At 33.0% G+C, this 19,071-nt stretch overlaps 1 protein-coding gene across 3 annotated transcripts in view; it reads left to right on the top strand.

Annotated features, from left to right (window-relative positions):
* The window catches only part of LOC131060393 (uncharacterized), a 337,900-nt gene extending 334,647 nt beyond the window's left edge, over nt 1-3,253 (top strand). For 2 of the 3 annotated variants that reach the window (XM_057993610.2, XM_057993609.2), the window contains one exon: nt 2,761-3,253. In XM_057993610.2, coding sequence (XP_057849593.2) covers nt 2,761-2,882 — 122 coding nt within the window. In that variant the 3' untranslated portion in view covers nt 2,883-3,253. The remainder of the gene's footprint in view (nt 1-2,760) is intronic. The other variant, XM_057993611.2, reaches the window with a different exon arrangement.
* Nucleotides 3,254-19,071: the final 15,818 nt, after the last annotated feature.

Here is a 19,071-nt window from a genome sequence, read left to right as displayed (position 1 = left end):
AAAATATCAACATTTCGATCAAATTCTTCACAAGTCCCTTGAAAAACATCTACCCATAGGGAACTGGACTTGGACTTGGACCGTGACCTTAGGGGTCCCCCAACAAAACTCAGTAACTTAGTTAAAAATTCTTAAAATTTGTTTAAAACTTTGTTCATTTATGGGGTGGTTTGCAATTATGTTGATCATTTTAACTAAAAGTTCATAAATATTATGGAAGTTTTAAAAACTATAAAATTTTCCAATCATACGTAGATGTGAGGGCCAAGGAGATCAAAGCCAGATATAATTGTATATTTGCGTTGTGACGATATCATTTCCATGTCCTAAGTTAGCATTGATTGTTGCCTATCATGTGTTCAAAATGCAAAAATCATAAAAAAAGCATCAACTTAGGAAAAGAAAAAAAAAAGATTTTATACTAATTTGTTGAGTTCTTTTCCTGAAAAAATCAGGAATTTCAGCATTTTTTAAAGTGTGTTTGGCAAAAAAAATGTTCCATTTTTTTCAAAAAATCGCAAGCAACTTTTTCAGCAAGTTACTTGCTACCGTTTTTCACTTGTGAACTTCGCAAGTTTTGCGTCTATGGGTTTATAATAGTAAAAAATGTCAAAAACACAATTTTCATGTCACTTTTTAACCTTAAATCCTGATCATTTTTTGGATGCCGCAGTTTTTAAAGAGTGACAACAATTTTGGGTGGGTTTCGTAAAAAGATTGTGGTGAGTCCATACCATAAATTTTCATTGATTTTTTTGGACAATTACTCACCATTTTCCTACATGAGTGCTCATTAATCCTATGAATACTCTCTAGCTTTCTAAACTATAATTTGAACGAATCCTAGTAATATTGTTCTAGCCCTCATGATACTTCACACCATAGTTAACAAACTCAGCCATAGCAAAATAAATTAAATTAGACTTGATAAAAATTGACAATTTAAAAAATACTTAAAACTTTGAAAAAAATATAAATTTATGAAAAATACAACTACAAATATATCAAATGAGTTTGGCAGGGGTTTGGGGTTGTGTCCTTTCTAACTATGTTTTGAAGGGATCCTAGTAATATGGTTTTAACACTCATAATACCTATCACCATAATTTACAAACCCAGCCAACAAAAATTCTAGACTAAGAAAAAAGTATTTAAAGTTTTGAAGAAGAAAATCAATCTATAGAAAATCCAACAGCAAGATGTATCAAACGAGTTTGATGGAAATTTGAGGTGACACCCCCAACAAAATATGGAGGCAATAGGGACAATGCCTTTGGCACATTCCCTAAGTAAGAGTTTGGTTATAGTATAGGGTGGGGTTGAGGGGTGCAGCCCCGATCACCAAGCTCAAATGAAGATTTTTGAAACCAGATAGACTTTTATGGTGCATGCCATCTTCGTAAGTTTTAAGAAGACTCTAAATTACACAAAAGAAAAACTCAAATCCAAAAGTAACCAAGTTAAACTAAGTTAAACTAAGTTAATATGTAAAAATAACTATAATAAATATGTGAAACTGTAATAAGAAAAGTCTCGTGCTCCTAAGTGAATGAGCCTGGAGAACACATTGGTGTTGCAGGAGGTGGATAAAATTGACTGCTGTAAGTAACTCTATGAGATTATTTTGTTCAGTATGACTAGTCACATTAGCGTGTGATGTTAGCCCTTCATCCATACCTGCATGCTTACAAATATCGATATGTGGAATTAAGTTAATAGTCTGATTGGAAATCAACATCCTTTTAATTATCAATAAAATTGAAAAAAATAGTATTTGTTATTTGGAAGTTTTTTTCCAAGGTACACTTAGGGCATGTCTTCATACTGATGTTTAGCTTATTTTGGGTAGCAACAACTTGTAGAGCAGGTGGCCTCATGGATAGTCAAATGGCTGCTTATTTTTTATGCAATCTTCTTCAATTATTTTGTAAATGAAATTATTGGTAATATTTTTTTCAAATAAAATTCATAAGCAAAATTCTAGGCAAGTAAATAGGAGAGCAAAAAATATGCTGCTCCACTAAAATAGGGAAAGATTCCAATGGAGATATGGGGTTATTCCATGGCTTCATGCGGCTGCTTATCAACATTTTCTGCTTAAATTTAAGTAGTCAAAGTGTTCTCATGTAAAATTTTAATTAGGCAAAAAGTAAATTGGAATCTTCAAAAGTAAATTGGAATCTTCCTTTCTTTTAGTGGAGCAACATATGCTTAAAAATTGAAAATAAGCTTTGAAAAAAAAGAGGGCTAGAAATAAGCAGTGGCTGCTTATTGAAAAAACAGGCATGTGGCTTTACCATATTTTTTTCCTCTCCTTTCTCTTTGCCTACAATTTTTATTTGCAAAAATATTACTAATAATTTCATTTACAAAAATTAATGATTTAAGATCAACATGAAGACATGACCTTAGTATTAACAGTAATATTAAAATTGATTTTTTGAGGAACGATTATAGATGGTACATTGAACGTAAGGTAAATCTGATTATTGTTTTACATGTGGTTCACAACCTCGGAACAGACACAATGCCTTGACTCCTACGCTCTTAATTTATAGGGTTTCTCACTAGTCTGATTGGAAATAAAATCCAATAATTTTCTAATAAGAGAGTGAAAAACATGCTAATTTTGGTGGTTCTTTGCGAACCGAGGAACATTTAGTATTCATAGCAACACAAACTGAATTTTTTGAGGAATGCTCTTAGATGGTATATTAAACATTAGTAAAATCTGCTTACTGTTGTGCATGTGGTTCACAGTTTATAGGATTTCTAGAGCCACTAATGAAAGATGGACACTCAAAACGGTGGAGGCATTAACCTTCTGTATAATTGCTTCACTGCCAGTCTTAAATGTTTTCCAAGCAATCAGATTTGAATGAGCGTCAGATTTTGACAGTTTGAAATACATCTCGGAATCAATCAGATGTGCCGAAATGTTTGAAATGGGGCTTGTTCATTCTTGTGAGGAAAATGAACGTTAAGAGGTATGCCATGAGTTTTCTGCACCTTGGACATTATTGCTAATCAAAAACGGCAGGAAATGTTAGCATGATAATTGATTAGTCTTTAGTCAAAAACAACGAGGGAATGGTGCTACATTGTGCAATAAATAGCTTTACATATATGGACATTATCTCAAACCAAATCATTCAAGACATTCCCTATGGACTTGGTAGATGTTACCCAAGGCATATATTCTTAATAATTATATGTATATTGTCGTTGAAATTTTTCGAAGTGGATGTTAGGTTCATTCAAGATACTTGGTTGAAATGTCATGATTACTTAATAATTAAAATGAATATAAATCTTGATATCAATGAATGATTTAGATTTTCGTAAGAAGAAATTTGAGAAAAATTGGACTTGATATTGCATTTTGTAAATAGATATTAAGTTGCATATCAAGTTCCAATTTTTTTATCCTTGTTAATGATAGTCTAATTGATTTTCTTAATTGTTCAAAATGTCTAAGACAGAGGAAAGCATTATCCCCAATTTTTATTGCTTCTTTATAAAGACTTTTGGAATGAATAGCTCATTCAAAATTTAAAAAATAAATTAAAAAATATTTGAATTTTAGTTCTTCCCCACTAGCTCATCTCCAATTTATGAGTGATAGCATCATTTCTAGTAATCCTCATATAAGGAAGTAAATCATTCGATGGAACTTTAGGGATGTATGTGAGATGCATATGAATCTATTAACACAAAAATTAAATATCTCCACTATCAACAAGTCATGGTAGCATTCCTTTCTAGTAATCCTTATTTAAGGAAGCAAAGCATTCAATGGAACTTTAGGGATATATGTGAGATGCATATAAATTTATTAACTCAAAAATTAAATATTTTTACTATCAAAGAGTCCTAGTAAATGATGGCCGATAAATTAGATGACAAGGTTGATTGCCTTTCAACTAGTTCTAGTACCTTAGTAAAATTTGAAAAGAATTATTACCAAAATTGAATTCAAATTCTTAACATGGAAGAGGAATCTTTTTAACACGTATATAAGAGTTGCTATTAAAAACTCAATCATTTAGACCTGTTTTATCAAAGTTTTTCATTTTTAAAGCTCCGACTAGAGATTCCACAAAGGATGAACAACATCATGAAAATTTTCTTGTGGTAGACTATGTATACCACTAAATTAAGAGTGAAAGTTCAAAGTTCACACTTTAGGTCAATTTTTAGCATAAATAAATTTAATTATTTATAATTGAAAGCCAATTTTGGTCAAACATATAGTTTATTTAGATTCATTCTAGTTTAATTAGATACGAGCCTCAACTTTACCAATTAGAAATATTGAATACATAAGTAACATCATTTTGAAACTTATTTACCATAAAAATAAAAACATTTAAAATTTTAATGTTTTCACTACTACTCATGTAAATAATCTAAAAATATTCTTTTGTAGATCTATAGTTTAGTTTTCAAAATATAATATTTAATAGTTTAATCATTGTTCATATTTATTTAATTTTATTAAAAGTAGATTGTCAACACTAAAACATTAGATTGATTATTAAAAACATAGTTAATTTATTCTTTTAAATATCATACAAATGGTTAAAACAAAAAGTGGTATCCTATTGAAACAATTATGTTGTAAATACTCAAAATATTAAGGTTTACTTAAAAAAAAATATATTTATCAAAATGGAGAAAAAAATAATCTATGCATAAAGTTAAAAACGTAAAAAAAATTTAAAAATATTATATAAATAATAATGTTCCTTTTAACCTTATTTTTTAGCATTTTATTAGCAACTCAATTATAGTGTTAATTTTACAAAAAATGCTTTCAAATATTTTTTTTTATTTTTCTAAAACATTATCTATATAAAATACACTATTTTTTTTACATTTTGCTAAGTTTACATCATTTCAAAATTTAAAATGTCTTGGTTTAAATTAAAAAATTAGATTAGTGTTGATTGATTCCTTTATAAAATTGTGACAACTTTCAAAAAATTAATCTATGCACTAGAGCTTTAAGTTATAAATACACATAAAAACTTGAAGGAAAAAAATATTATATAAATAATAATGTTTCACTTTGAAAATTAAAATAGTATTATAATAAAATATTTGTTGACATCAAATTGTACAACTAAATATTGCAATCATTATAAAATTGTTGAATTAATGAAATGCTTTGCTTGACAACAAGCCTTCCAAATTAATTTCAATTTGAAAATTGAAAGTAATCATAATTTCTTGGCAATCGTTTTACAACAAATTACAAAAATGTAATATTAAATTTGACAATGAACCTCACAAATCAACTTCAAAGCACTATAGATGAAATAAATCCATGGAGGTTGTCGCAACATAGCCATCCAAGTTCCTGTCAAACGAATGGAACAGTGCTATGGATGCCACTAGGGTGCGCAAGGCACCCCTGTAGTTTGTTTTTTGTTTTTTGTTTTTTGTTGTTGTTTCTGATTTCTAAAGACTTGGTTCCTTTTTACTGATAGTTGTTGTTAATCGTTGTTATAGTGTTGTTTATGCGCTATGATTTTTAATAGTTTTGCTATGTAAAGGATCAATGCCCTTGTTCTCACTGCTATATTAATAAAAAACATAGCCATCCAGACATATAATAATAAAAGCACAAGTCTTCTAATATTTATAGTGGTAAGTCACATAAAAATTACAATGTAAAATATTATTTCAATGATTAAAAATATTGAATATAAACCACAAAAATATGTCTTAAATTGTTTACCAAAATTTGAAATATTTTATTTTAAAACTTGAAGAAAATCATACCTAAGTATATGTAACATGATATGGCTAGCTTTGAATATGTATGATTAGCTAACCATAAATAAGTTAGCTGAGCCTTTAAAGGTGGCCTTCCCTTAGCTTAGAGTGGCAACAATATTTCAAAGTTCTTAACATATTGATGTAACCTTACACTATGAATCATACCCATAGTGTTTGGTACAATCAAATAATTTATAAAATATAGAATATTGTTGTGGCCCTTTTTTTTGGTAATATTAAGGTTGTAAATAAAAGGTGCAAATATAGTATGATAGTACTACAACTCAATATAACTAGGAAAATGGTTCGTTTAATTAGTCAACTGTATATATTAAGAATATTTGTTATGGAATATTGTTGTTGGGTAATTAAGCATTAAGGTAAATTGTGTTAGCGTCGGCAGTTAACCCGTTGGTTATCGGCAGTTGGCACCGGGTAACTGACCAAACTCCTTTATATTGTATATGTTTCCAATCTTTATTTAATATATTGGGCATAAATCACTTCCGTACACAACAAGCACATACCATGTACACAACCAAACAAAAAAAACTTTTATGATTGCATCCCTCGTACATAATGTATGTCATTGACATACTCATTGCAATGGGGGTGTTCTTATTTATTCTCGTTGACCGTCAAACTTCATATATTGCGCTCCTCTTCTTGGCGCTCCCTAAATTCTCATAGAATTTGCTGCCGTCGGTTCTCTCGGTAGATGTCTTCCCTTCGGTTCTGGAGAGCCAAAAATCTTTGTGCCAAAAGGTTAGGCAGTTGGCTCATCAACTGATTCACAACGGAGCTTACTTCGAGCGAACTCCACACAACATCTTCTGGGACATCTTCGGCGGTGGCTTCCCTCTGTATGTGTGTTTCAATTGCCGCCTGTAGGATGCAGGAGAAATCCTTCGTGAGTGTCTTTTCCCCCTCGAACAATTCGTCGGGTTCTTTGTCAAGGTCACTCGTTCATTCTAGTAATGGTTGTCCCATTATCCGTGTGCCATGTAGTACGTCCTTTTCTCGTTGTTTCGTAGGGTTTTGAATTGACGATGTTTTGATCTACAGGCCCATATTTCGTAGACCATTGCATCAGGGAAGGAGGTCAAAACTTGCCACGTCGTACATGCTATGGCAACCGTACCACCATAATGGAATTGGCTATACGCATACCCTAGGAAACAAAATTCAGTTGATGGAGCAAGCAACTAGAAAGTTGAAGAAATTAGATTGGCGAAGGAGGCTACAGGAAACTCAAAGAGGACAACATGGAAATGATTCTATGGGTGATTAGTAGGATGCGAGTCGGGGGAAGGCCATGGTGCAGGTTGCACGCACACACAAAGTCACGCCAGACACTGTGACGTTTGAGGGACTAGCTGGCAGTACGTGCAGACAATGGTAGGAAACGGCCCTAACCCCAGCCGACATTGAGGTCAAAGTAGCCCTTGCCAAAGCACACGTCCATGACGTAGTACAAATGCCAATCTTTTCTATTAAGGAATTTGAACCATGCTTGCACACTATGATCAAAACCTATGATCCGGAGTTGCGTACATCGTCATTTAAGTTTCACCATACAGATATCATAGTTTCTTTCAATATGGATGATTTCGAGAGGGTTTTTAGCATTTTGAATAAAGGGAGAAAGATTGACAAAAATACAACAAAGATGTCCCAAGAATGGAAAACACAACTGTTAAAAGAAATGTGCCGAGATGACTTGACGACAGTTGACTAGGCAAGGATTCTCACACCGCATGGTAGAGGGTTAAAGAAAACATTACCGAAACTTGGCATCTGGCAGTGCTTGCTCGATTTGATGCGGAGTCGATTAACTGGCGCAAGTAGGGCGTCGGATGCAGCGGTACCTATGATTGCACTAATGCAAGGCCTAAAGAAAGGTACATTATATGATTGGGCAAGTTTGTTGTCGGATAGAGCCCACGATTTTATGATGCTAAAGCACAAAGTTTTTACATGTCGTACCATGCCATTGGGTTGTTTTTGGACTCCGTACGAGTACAGGTACCAGCCAATCTGAGAGGGTGGCAACCATGAGACTGCATTGATTCCTTGCAGCTCCAACTATTTTCTATTGGACAGAGTTGGACGCACTCACGGCTAGTGGAGAGGGTCAGACCAGTAGGAAGAGAAGGCAGGTCCCGGTGGTGGTGTCGACCAGTGACACCGACTCAAGACAGGCAGAGTAATGCAGATGAGAGTGTGGAGTCCGAGGAGACATCGAGGTGTTTTGGAGGGGACACTACTTTCTGACTCTCAGAGCTGGCTAAAGTAGAGGTGGCGATAGGGACCTCGGGTACGGAAGAGGGCGGCTGCGTAGTGTCTTTTGGCCAGGGACCATGTGGAACCCACGGGCTGCCAACAAGGGGTGTGGCACGACCTCCAGGAGAGGGGGTTCGGGCAGGGCAGTTGTTATTCACACCAGCATTCCTACACGTGGATGGGAAATTGACACCACTTTCCTCGTCTAGGGTGACAACTGGAGTCCTCCCTAGGGTGGCCATTCCAGCATTCAAGAAGAGGCATCCTTGTCCTATAATGCAGACACCTGCAGTGACCACCACTCCTTGTATTCCAGTGCGCTCACTTGTCACAGAACAAGAAATAGGGATGGAAGGCATGGGGCAGGCAAAGGACAGTGGGGAAGCAGTGGAGGACACAAACACATGGTTGGACCGGTATGCTGCCACACCCATAGTTTTGGTAGGGCCACCACCTGCTACACCTCGCCATCCTACATAGGCTGAGGTAGTTAATTTGGGGGAGCATCCTACGCAAGTAGAGGTAGTCGAGTTGGTGGAGCATCTTGCAGAGCTGGTTTTGCCCACTAGTGGCAAAGAGGAGATACCTTCACAGATGGGCCTTCAGGACAGAGGTGTAGGGAGGACCCAACCTATTGCTTGAGCACAATTTTTTGCCAAGATGGAGGGGGCAGTTCAGCTATTGGTAGCCTCCACAATTGAGGAATCCATTGTTCAGCCAGCCTTGGAGAGCCTACATGAGTTTGCTACTACAGGGGTAGGAGAGGCATTCCAGAGGTGCTTTGAGGCACGAGGATGGTCGACCATAGACCTACCTAAGATGAGAGCAGAGTGGCAGTTTCAAGAGGTGGCCGAAGAGAGTCAAGTGTAGACTTTGGTGAGACAGATTGAGCAGGCTGTGCGGGATGGCTATTACCGACTCCGGGAGGCTTAGATCTAGGCAGATAGAGCTGCGGAGCTGGCCACTCGCATCCCGTCGTTGGAGACGGAGTTGGCCCAGCAGCAGGCCCGAGCCGACCGTGCGGAGGAGGTTCTGGACACGGTGCAGAGAGAATTGAGCTCTGTGAGAGTAGCACTGGCGGCTGAGTCAGAGGTGAGGACCACAACAGAGACTCGCGTTACCAGCCTTAAGGCAGAGTTGGAGGTGAAGCAAAAGGAGCTCATGGAGGCTATATTCAGGGTGAAGCGGTCACAAGAGCACCAGTTGGTGGCCAGGCGGGACCTTCCTTATCGAACTGATTAGGTGATGCAGTTGGCTTCGACATTAGCGGCCCCTTCTTCTTTAGGGATGCCCTCTTGCCTTCCCCAGTGATTTGTTGTTTTGGGTTTCAGTTTTGCTTGTACATCATTCCCATTTTGGTTGTTTGTCGTCCGGAGACGACATTTCTTTTTGGGGGGGATGATGTTGTCGAGTAATTAAGCATTAAGGTAAATTGTGTTAGCGTCGGCAATTAACCTATCGTTTGTCGGCAGTTGGCACCGGGTAACTGACCAGACTCCTTTATATTGTATATGTTTCCAGTCTTTGGACATACTATTGTATTCGAACATATTGCTATCATTGTATGTACTGGCTTATCATGAATCAATAGAACACTTGTGAGTTCCATATATTTTGTGTACTTCTGTCATTTATGCAATGTCTTAACCTGACACCCTACAAGGAAAACAAATATTATTAGAAATTGTTTTATAGTCAACACTAAATTTATAACAAGAATGGAAATTTATGACCAAACTAAAAACTAAAAAATATTAATCTGATTATAAAGAATTAACTAGAAACTATTAGTTTCATGGTAAACCCTAAATGAAATTGATTAAATGAATAAGAGAGTTTTCATCCTCAAATCTATAATTTGTCACAGGGTTTTCGATCTACAGGAGAAAAAATGAATAACCTTTTCGAACAAGCATGAAACCTAAACACCTTTTGATCACCTAGATCTTGATGTGGGCAAGGTCAAAGCATATGATGAAAGAGTTAAAATAGTATTATAATTTTGTAACAAGAATTGATAACCTTTTCCGCTAATTAACTCCTTATATAAGATTTTTGAGCAAAATGTTTACTCCTTTTCCCCCCTAAAATTTTGTACACCCTTTTAATTAATATTATTTTTGGAACCCATTACTAGCAACACATTTTGTCCTTGAAAATAATATTTATTAGTAATATAAAACATGTTTTTTCATGAAAAAATGATAAAGTTATGTTTTAGACAACTTAAGTTAAATTAATCAATTATTTCCCTTGCACCACCCCATTAGCCTACAAGAAAATAAATAATAAGCTAAGGGTCTCCTTATGACTTACATTTAAGAAAGTGGACATGACAATTATCCCTTCACAAAATTGCTTGTTCACAAGCAATTGCAAATTTGGATACTCCAAACTCTACTTTCCTTCCCAAGTAACACATTTTGTTGGAAGATTCATTTAATGGACCAGATAATCTTTTATGTTCTCATTTCTTAATGTTCATGTACATTCCTTGGTGTCAATTGTCTCTTTGGGAATTAATACTAACCTTCATCATCCAAGGGAGACAATTCAACTGATGGAGTAATATGCTAATCAAATGCCTTAATGAGGCATGACACATGAAAAAAATTATGGATTCTACTATGATTTGGTAGTTTTTGTCATAACCCTCCTTTACCATTTGATCTGCTACTACTAATGTTATTTCTATTATATCATTTTGAGGTTATGAATTTATTGAATATGGTTGGAAAATTTATTACAATAATGAACACACACATACACATAAAATAATAATTTAAAAATAAATTATTTAATTGGTCAATTTCATATAAGCACATGTCGTAGGAGAAATTGGAAGCTTCTAGAGGGAATCTTCATTCTCCATTTTCTTGCATGTAACTCCTCCATTTAGTGATCAATCATTTTTGCATGAAGATACTTTAGGAAAAAGAATCAGTTCTTTCAATTAATTCTCTTGATAGTGGAATTGAGGGATTTTTTCTATATAATGTATGCAAGTTTTCGAAAAGAGAGTGGATTTATTTTTGGAAGAAAAATTTCTCAAGTTTCTTGTTGAAAGTAGTAGGATTTCTTTTGTAGTCACATTTCATTTGTAGAATTGTTAAGTAGTTGTTTTGAAGAATTTCCACCAAGTTGCAAGGAAGGATCAAGGAAGACTAACTTGGAGATTTGAAGAGGTTTCAACATCAAACTTCTTCTCTTCTATCGCTTTCCTTAATTTTTCATGTGAATATATATATATATATATATATAATGAAGAATATAGCTTATATCCTTCTTTTAGATCTTCATTTATATAAAAGTTTTTAAAATTTGTTTTAAAACAAAGTTAAACTCTTTTTTTTATTAATTTGGGATAAATGTTGTAATACATATCTTGATTATATATTTAATTTTCTTAGAAAAGAAAAAAGATAAAAATCGAATTCTTGTTGTCTTTTTGCTTTCAAAAAAGAAAAGAAATTATTATTATTTATTAAGAGTGCAAAAATCTTGTAGTACCCCTACCCTAATCAATTTCTAATCTCGGTTTGACCTTGGTTAGTTTATCATAATAGAACATTATAGTCAAATGTTTTAATTTAGTGCATACCTGTTAATGTGGTTTTTGCGTCAGTTTGTATGCAAGTTTATTAGTTCTCCTATTTCGTGTTATTAATCTTGGGCTAACACTTTCATTAAGTATATATATGTATGCATGTATAACTCTTGGTTGCAAGAGATTTCAGGTACAGTACCGCATGGGTACGAGGTTCGTCTCCGCCTGGATTCACAGGTTTGAGTGTACCTCTTTGGTCCTTAGAATTTGGATTAGGTGGTCGTAATATCCTCATTTGACCATAGTCGTGCTCAAGTGAGCATCATCAGTCATCGTCGGTATTCCCTTTGCGTTGGGTTTGCAGGTCGTTTGTTCATTTGGCTTTCTTGGGTTGCGTGTTTTGTGTGTGGTTTAATCGAGTAATTAATCCTTAATCTTTAATTTGATTTAATGTGTGTTTTCGCATTAATATTTTGGGAACTAAATTGAATAGGCTCCCTGTTTATGTGATTAATCGTTAATTGAATTGCTCAATTCAGGTTGGTGGCAAGTTCAATTAAATGGTTAATTTTAATGTTAAATTTATTATGTTTATGCTGTTGGAAAAGAAAGATATAAATTTAATTAAAATAGAATTAATTTAAACATGTTGGCATTTTGGAAATAGAAAGCTTAATTTCAGTTATTTGAGAAAATCAGTTTTAAATTGAAAAGCAAGTTTAATTTATTGATATAGTTCAAAAGAATGATTTTTGGAGATTTATTTTTATTTTTATTTTTAAAAAATTAAATCCAAAATAAAAATTTTGGTCAAACCTTTCCCATTTAACCTAGGCTTTTGGAAAAATATGGGAGGTGGATTTTTTTTGGAAAATATTTTGGGAAAAATACTTTTGGGATGAAAAATTTGGGGGTTTTGGAGGAGAAGAAGTTTCTTGAGCCTGCAGGTTGGACTCCTCACTAAATCTTTTCCAGGATTGCTATATGAGGTAAGATTCTAGTTTATATCTTTGGTTTCTTTGTTTATCAGAGTTTATTTGTTTTGTTTTTTTTTGGAAGAAATATGGTTGTGTTGTTGACAATCTTATTTATTTAGGGAAAATGAAAGAAGTTGTAGATTAATTTCTGAAATTAAATTCTCCTTGCTCCCTTTCCAATCCCCAGATTGAATTTTGGTTGTTCCCAATAAACTTTGTTAAAATCTCCATTGAATGTTCTCTAATTTAAGTTTTAATTTGGAGAAATTAGTTGTTTTAGTCAAGTTTGGTAGAAGGGTTGGGATAATGGATGTTAATCCTTCTTATTTTGCTAATCTGGTGTTTGTTTTTAAGAAATCTTTCCCTTCCTTGAATTTGGGCTTTCAAAAAAAAAATGTAAATTTAAGAAAACTTATAGTTTTCTGGAAAAAAAAAATTATTTTTTTAAAGTCTCTGTGAGACTGGTTTTTTTGGCTGTGTATTTCACAATAAATTAAATTTTTAAAAAAGAAACAAAAAAAAAAAAAACAGAAAACCCCACGTGTCAGGGAAAACCCCACCATGTGGGGAGGTAGCACGCTACCAAGGGTAGCGGCTGCTATCAATTGGTAGCAGCGCTATCAATGGTAGCGTGAGCTACCAAAGGGTCCACATGGGTAACCCCCTGCCCCCCCCCCCCCCTCCTTTTCATTTTTTTTTTTAAATTGTTTTTTATTTTTTTAAAATTTTAATCAAAAAATATATATATAATATGTGAAATTTAACGTGGGTTTTAAAATGTTTAATGTTTATTAAGTTTTAATTAATATATTTCATTTTATATATTAATTATTAATTAATGTATATTTTAAATATATGTTAATCGTGATAATTTATATATATATATATATATATATATATATATATATATATATATAAATACTTAATTTAGTAATTTTGTTATTAATTATTAATTATTTATATTTTATTAATCGCGGATTAATAAATATATAGTAATTAATATTTAATTTTGGTATTTTTATATATGCGTAAAGAAATAATTGTTAAGTTGGGAATGGATTATCTATAATTGGGTTCCTTATATGTATATATTTCCTTGATCTGTATAGTGTAACTTGGCTTTAGAAAAGACTAACTTTGAGAAATCATTTTCAAACCAGTATGACCATGATGTTTTATTTGGAGATTAAATAGCATATTTATTCAGTTAATGTTTATTTAATTATGTTCATGTAAACTGGTTTGAAAACTCGTAATGACGTATTTATGTATGTTCGATGCAAATGAACCTTAGAGAGTTAGAAAACCAAGAACGATCTGTACCTAGATGAGGTAGATAACTCCAATCTAACTTAGATCATTTAGAAAACTTGATTGACTTTTATGGTTAAATCAATATGGGAAAAGATTGTCTCTACTGTTATTGCCTATGTAATTTTTAATTTATGTATTCTCTTTTTCTTAAGTAATGGCAAGCCCTGATTTGTTTGATTGGACCTTGTCGTATGGATTGATTTGGGATACCTATTTCTGTCCTCGGTCTCGAATTTGACTGTTGTTTTGTGGTGGTGTTGTATTTGGTCATATCCTTTATGCGGGTGTCGTATGATTATTTGTGGTTGACCATAGTTGGTCAGGTCTCTAGTTAGAGTATCGTCAGTCAGTGCACCTCTGGTGAAGTCGTGTTTGACCAAATGGTTGTTCCCTCATTTTTGAACTCTCATCCTTTGACCTTGTGTATTTCTTGGTTTATGAGTTCGTTGAGTATGGTCTGGTGTCGTATGGGAAAGTGGTTTTCGCTTGGGGGTCGCGCCCAAAGTGGCTACTGGGTAACCCATTGGAAGTGTGTCTAATAAGTGATAACCTAATAGCATTTAGAGTGTTAGTTAATAAACCACTAAGTAAGATAATTGTGCCTCGCACATGGGATGAGTGCTAACATAGACTCGACATGCAGTGAGAAGGCTTGAAATGGCAAACCATCATCCTTGTCTTCATGAAAGGATGTGTGGGTCCACATGAGGCTTGGATGGGCCGGAGGCTCGGATTAGGTTGCTAGGGTAACCCAGTGTATGGGGTCGGAACCTATGAAGACCTGCCATGGTAACCATACTAGGTCATGTGACGACACTTGTCCCTTATGTGCGCTAGTGCGCTGTTGTGTTGTCTTGATAGGAGCACTTTTGTTGAGTCGTCTTGTTGCTTATGCCATTGTGAGTACCTGATTTCATGCTAGACCTTGGGTTGCGATGACTTAGTTTTGTGGATGCTCCAGTGGACCTTTGTATTTGCTTCTATTATATTCAATTGGATCCTTTCCTATTCAGGGATCATTTATGTATATATTGGCCGATGTGGTCGTTTGTATATCAATTATGTTCACCTTGATGGCAGGATTGTAAATGATGTGAATCTTATGTATTCTTAACTTAATTAATGATCAGAGGCATCTTGCAGTTGAGCAAACCCGGAGATGTAGCCCTTTAGGGGTGAACTCCGATATCAATTTGGTGTTATGTGATGATTTTGTCCTTATGTTTCCTTTTTAGTTCTTGCATGTCTAGATGGCATTATGTTATATGTATAGAGTGGATTAGATGAAATTAATCTTCAATGCATGAATGCAATCATCTTTTAATGCAGTAATTGGATCATGAAAGAATGTAGATTAGAATAATGGCATATATTCAATTATTGTTAAGGAAATTAAATATGCATGGAAAGAACTCATTACTTTATGATGAAATTCAAGTGAGTTATAAAATTAGATGCATGGCTTAAATTTAAATGAAAAGTATGAGTGAAGGGTATAGATAAATCTTAATGGATGAACCTTATCTTGTGATCTATATTTTCATCTTACTGAAAGAAATTATCCTTGTTTAAGAATTATCTTGTTATTAAGATAATCAACTTATTGGATTAATTAGTGTGAGTTAAGTTAAATGTGGAATTAAGTAATCATGTTGGGAAACCCTTTAGGTGTTAGTTGATGTCTTCCGCTATGTAATCTGAATTTTGATATCTCGTTGTATCTTAATGTTGTGTTTAACTTTAAAAAATATATATATTTGCACTCTATTCTTGTGTTTTGGCTTAATCCCTTCGGGGTTTCCTGGTGGGGCATTACAAATCTTTTCGGGAATAAACTCTTTTCTCTGTGATTGTATGATGTTCTTTATTTGACTATTTTCTATGAATTAAACTTAACTCTCTCAGAATGTGAGTTTGATCATTTGAGTGAAATTTTTAAATCAATCTTACTTCTATGTGAAAATCTCATCTCTCTATGTTTATCACCTATGGATTGAAGTTTTTTTTCCTTAATTATTTTTATGTAAAGAAATCCATTTCTCCTCTCTGAATGTAGATTTGATTAAATCTTAAATCCCTAGCATTCCCCTCTATGATCAATCTTACCTTCCTGTGAATGTATACTTCTCTTTTGAGAGAGAATTTCATTTGTATTCATTATTCCCCGTGAGTTGAATAAAACAAATTTTCTCCCCCTGTGAAGATGACAGTATATATTTAGTTGATTTTTTCCTAAGAAAACCTTATTTGCCTTGATCCCAGGCATATCGTGAAGATTCATTCTTTCAAAAACTTAATCTTTGTCTCTATAAAATCTATGTGAAATATATAACTTGAAATAAGCTTCCTCTTTGTCTCTATACCTTTCAAGCAAAAACTATGGAATCCATCCTCCTAAATAAATATTTGTGTGTGTGTGTGGAAGTTATTTTTTAAAGGGAAAGAAAATCAACAAAAAATCTTAAAGAAGTTGGAAGGTAGTACTTTCCCATAATCCACTATGCCACCACATTTTAAGTGGCTTAAAAACAAACAATGTCATTTATTACACTTTGATTTTATTTTTTTATTATTATTAAAATTTATTAATGAAAATTTGATTTATTTAAATTAGTTTATAATTGAAGATTTGTTATTATCCGAAAAGTTGTTTAATATTAATGTGTTAAAATTTATTTGTTGATAAATAATTTAGATTTTGGGGTGTTAATTATTAACTATTTTATTTAAAATATATTTCTGAGTTGTAATTTAGAATTTGTACTATTTTTAATAGTTGTAATGGCTTAGATCTTATCCTAAATTAATTTGTATATTTGACATTTAAAATTTATTTGGAATAAATAAATTTAGTAGTGGAAGTTTATTATTTAATTATAATTTAAAGTTACTAAATTAACATTAAAATTGATTGACCCCTTCGTATATAGTAATTAAGTTTTAAATGAAGTGGTAATTAACCCTTTAGGAAAAATTATAAAGAACCTAGCTCATGTTAAGGGACCCTCATTGGAATTTTAAATAAGGGATTAAGTCATAAATTCTTCAATCAATATTTATTTTTTCTTTTTTAAAAAAAAATTATTATCTTCTTAACGTTGGGTAAAAGAGCCCTTTGGGTTTCAAAAGAGTAAATTTTGCAAGAGGCAAATGGTCCACTTATGCACCCTTTTACCCTAGTATAGTAGTAAAACTTCTATTGAATAAAATATTTTGAATTATGAAAACAAAACATTTGTGATGCACCTTGGGAAGCTTTGCCCTAGTTAATGGAATTGATTTCTCTTCATTAAGAATCACTAGCTAACCTTGGATAAATTTTGGTAAATAGATTCCTTCAAGATAATCAATACATTTCAATTTAAGTCTCTTACTTATGAGATATAAAAATAAAAATAAATGGCTTGTATATTTCAATTGGTGGAAACATTAAAGGTTAAAGATTTACCTACCATGTAAATGTGTTTGGACTCATAATTACCCTTTTATTTGTGTAGTCTAAAAATAGGAAATAATGTTTAGTCAATAGTTCTCCCTCAATTCGCGTAGTTGAATATTTGATTGTTCTTTATTAGATTTTAAAAATATAGTATACAAGGCTAAAACAGTACCTTCTAGCTACAAAGAACCTAAGACTAGAAAAAGAGAGAAGGCACATTTATATTACAAGTAATTATAGATGAATTTAATTAAAGTTTAGAAATTAGATGTGAATTTCTTCATACAACCTAGGAGGGGTAAAATCTATTTTAGATGAACTTTTGTATTAATTAGGATGTAAAGAAAAAAAATTATTTTAGCAATGAAAATAGAAATAAAAAAAATTGTTTATCTTTTCACGAGATGTTATCTTGGGTAATCTTAATCTTAGTACTCATCCTTTGTGAATCTTTAATGAAACTTAGCCTTGATGATGAAGTAAGTTATAATTGGATTCCCACCTTAATAGGAGTTTCAAGAAATCTATCCTATGACCACTTAGAGAATTAAATTGAAGTAAAGAAATTGAAAATTATAAGGTTATTATTTTTGTAGAAAATATCTAAGGGTAAAATGTTACTTCAAGTGGAAGAATTAGTTAGTTATCTCTTATAATATTGCAAAGGAATTGACACTGGTTGTAAAGCAACTAGAAGAAGATTGATTTGAATTGATCGGGGTCTCTATTTTATGTTAGTTGATTAGCAAGTATTAGACTCTCTTCTAATCTTATTTTCAAACAATTAGTGATTAAAATATTGTGGTTATTTAAGCTTGTCGTTAATAGTTCTTTTCTCTTTCCTTCAAACAAGTGAATATTAAATTTTATTTTCAAAGTATTATTATTAGATAGTTTAATTTTCTTTAAGCAAATTAGTGTCTTTCAAGCATTAAGATTCATATTTAAAGTAAGGTTATCATTTGTGGGAAATAATTAAAGATAGAATTCATGTTGCTTCAAGTGGAAGAATTAGATGGTTATCGATAATGTGGTTACTTTCAAGCTTATTAATATTAAGTTTTTCCTTCAATCAAGTAAGTGTTAAAATTCATTTCTAAGGCCCTTCTACCTAAGCATTGGATTTTCTTTAAGCAATTTAGTACCTTTCAAGAAGTTTTTCAATCTTTTCCATAAGTTATAATTCTACAAGTTTTCAAGGAAAAATTCCTTGTATATTATAGTTTCATTTTCATGATTGTATTAGTATATTGCTTTACATAAGATTTGTGAATTCAAAATTAGATTCTTAGTTAGACAACTAAACAAGAGGAGACGAAACCAAAACCTAGAAGCATTCAGAATATACGGTGCCTTTGGGTCACGCTTACGAGTAATGTTGTCACGTTGAACTACTGCACCTAACGCCTAATAAAGCTACATCAACAGCGTTTGTGGCATCATCCCTATAAATCGTTGGGGAGTAATAAGGGACACTTGGAGGTTAAAATCCAAGGTGCAGGTAATCCCCCTTGGATCAACAACCTAATAAGATAATCTTTAAATGAATTTACATCCGCTAGATAAACTTTAGTGACCCCGTTAGGGTTTGGTTGTGTGTGATGTTTGGAATTTATTTATCTTGATGATTTCGGCGGATGATAATGGGTCAAGGGAGATGCATATGATAGGAAATAGGACTTAGATGTTTTAGGCCACAAGTAGAGGGCCACCTTGAGCCTTTTTCT

Source organism: Cryptomeria japonica, chromosome 4 (assembly GCF_030272615.1).
Source record: "Cryptomeria japonica chromosome 4, Sugi_1.0, whole genome shotgun sequence".
NCBI lineage: Eukaryota > Viridiplantae > Streptophyta > Pinopsida > Cupressales > Cupressaceae > Cryptomeria > Cryptomeria japonica.
Note: the sequence above shows the minus strand (reverse complement) of the source record. Positions and strands in the feature narration are given on the sequence as shown.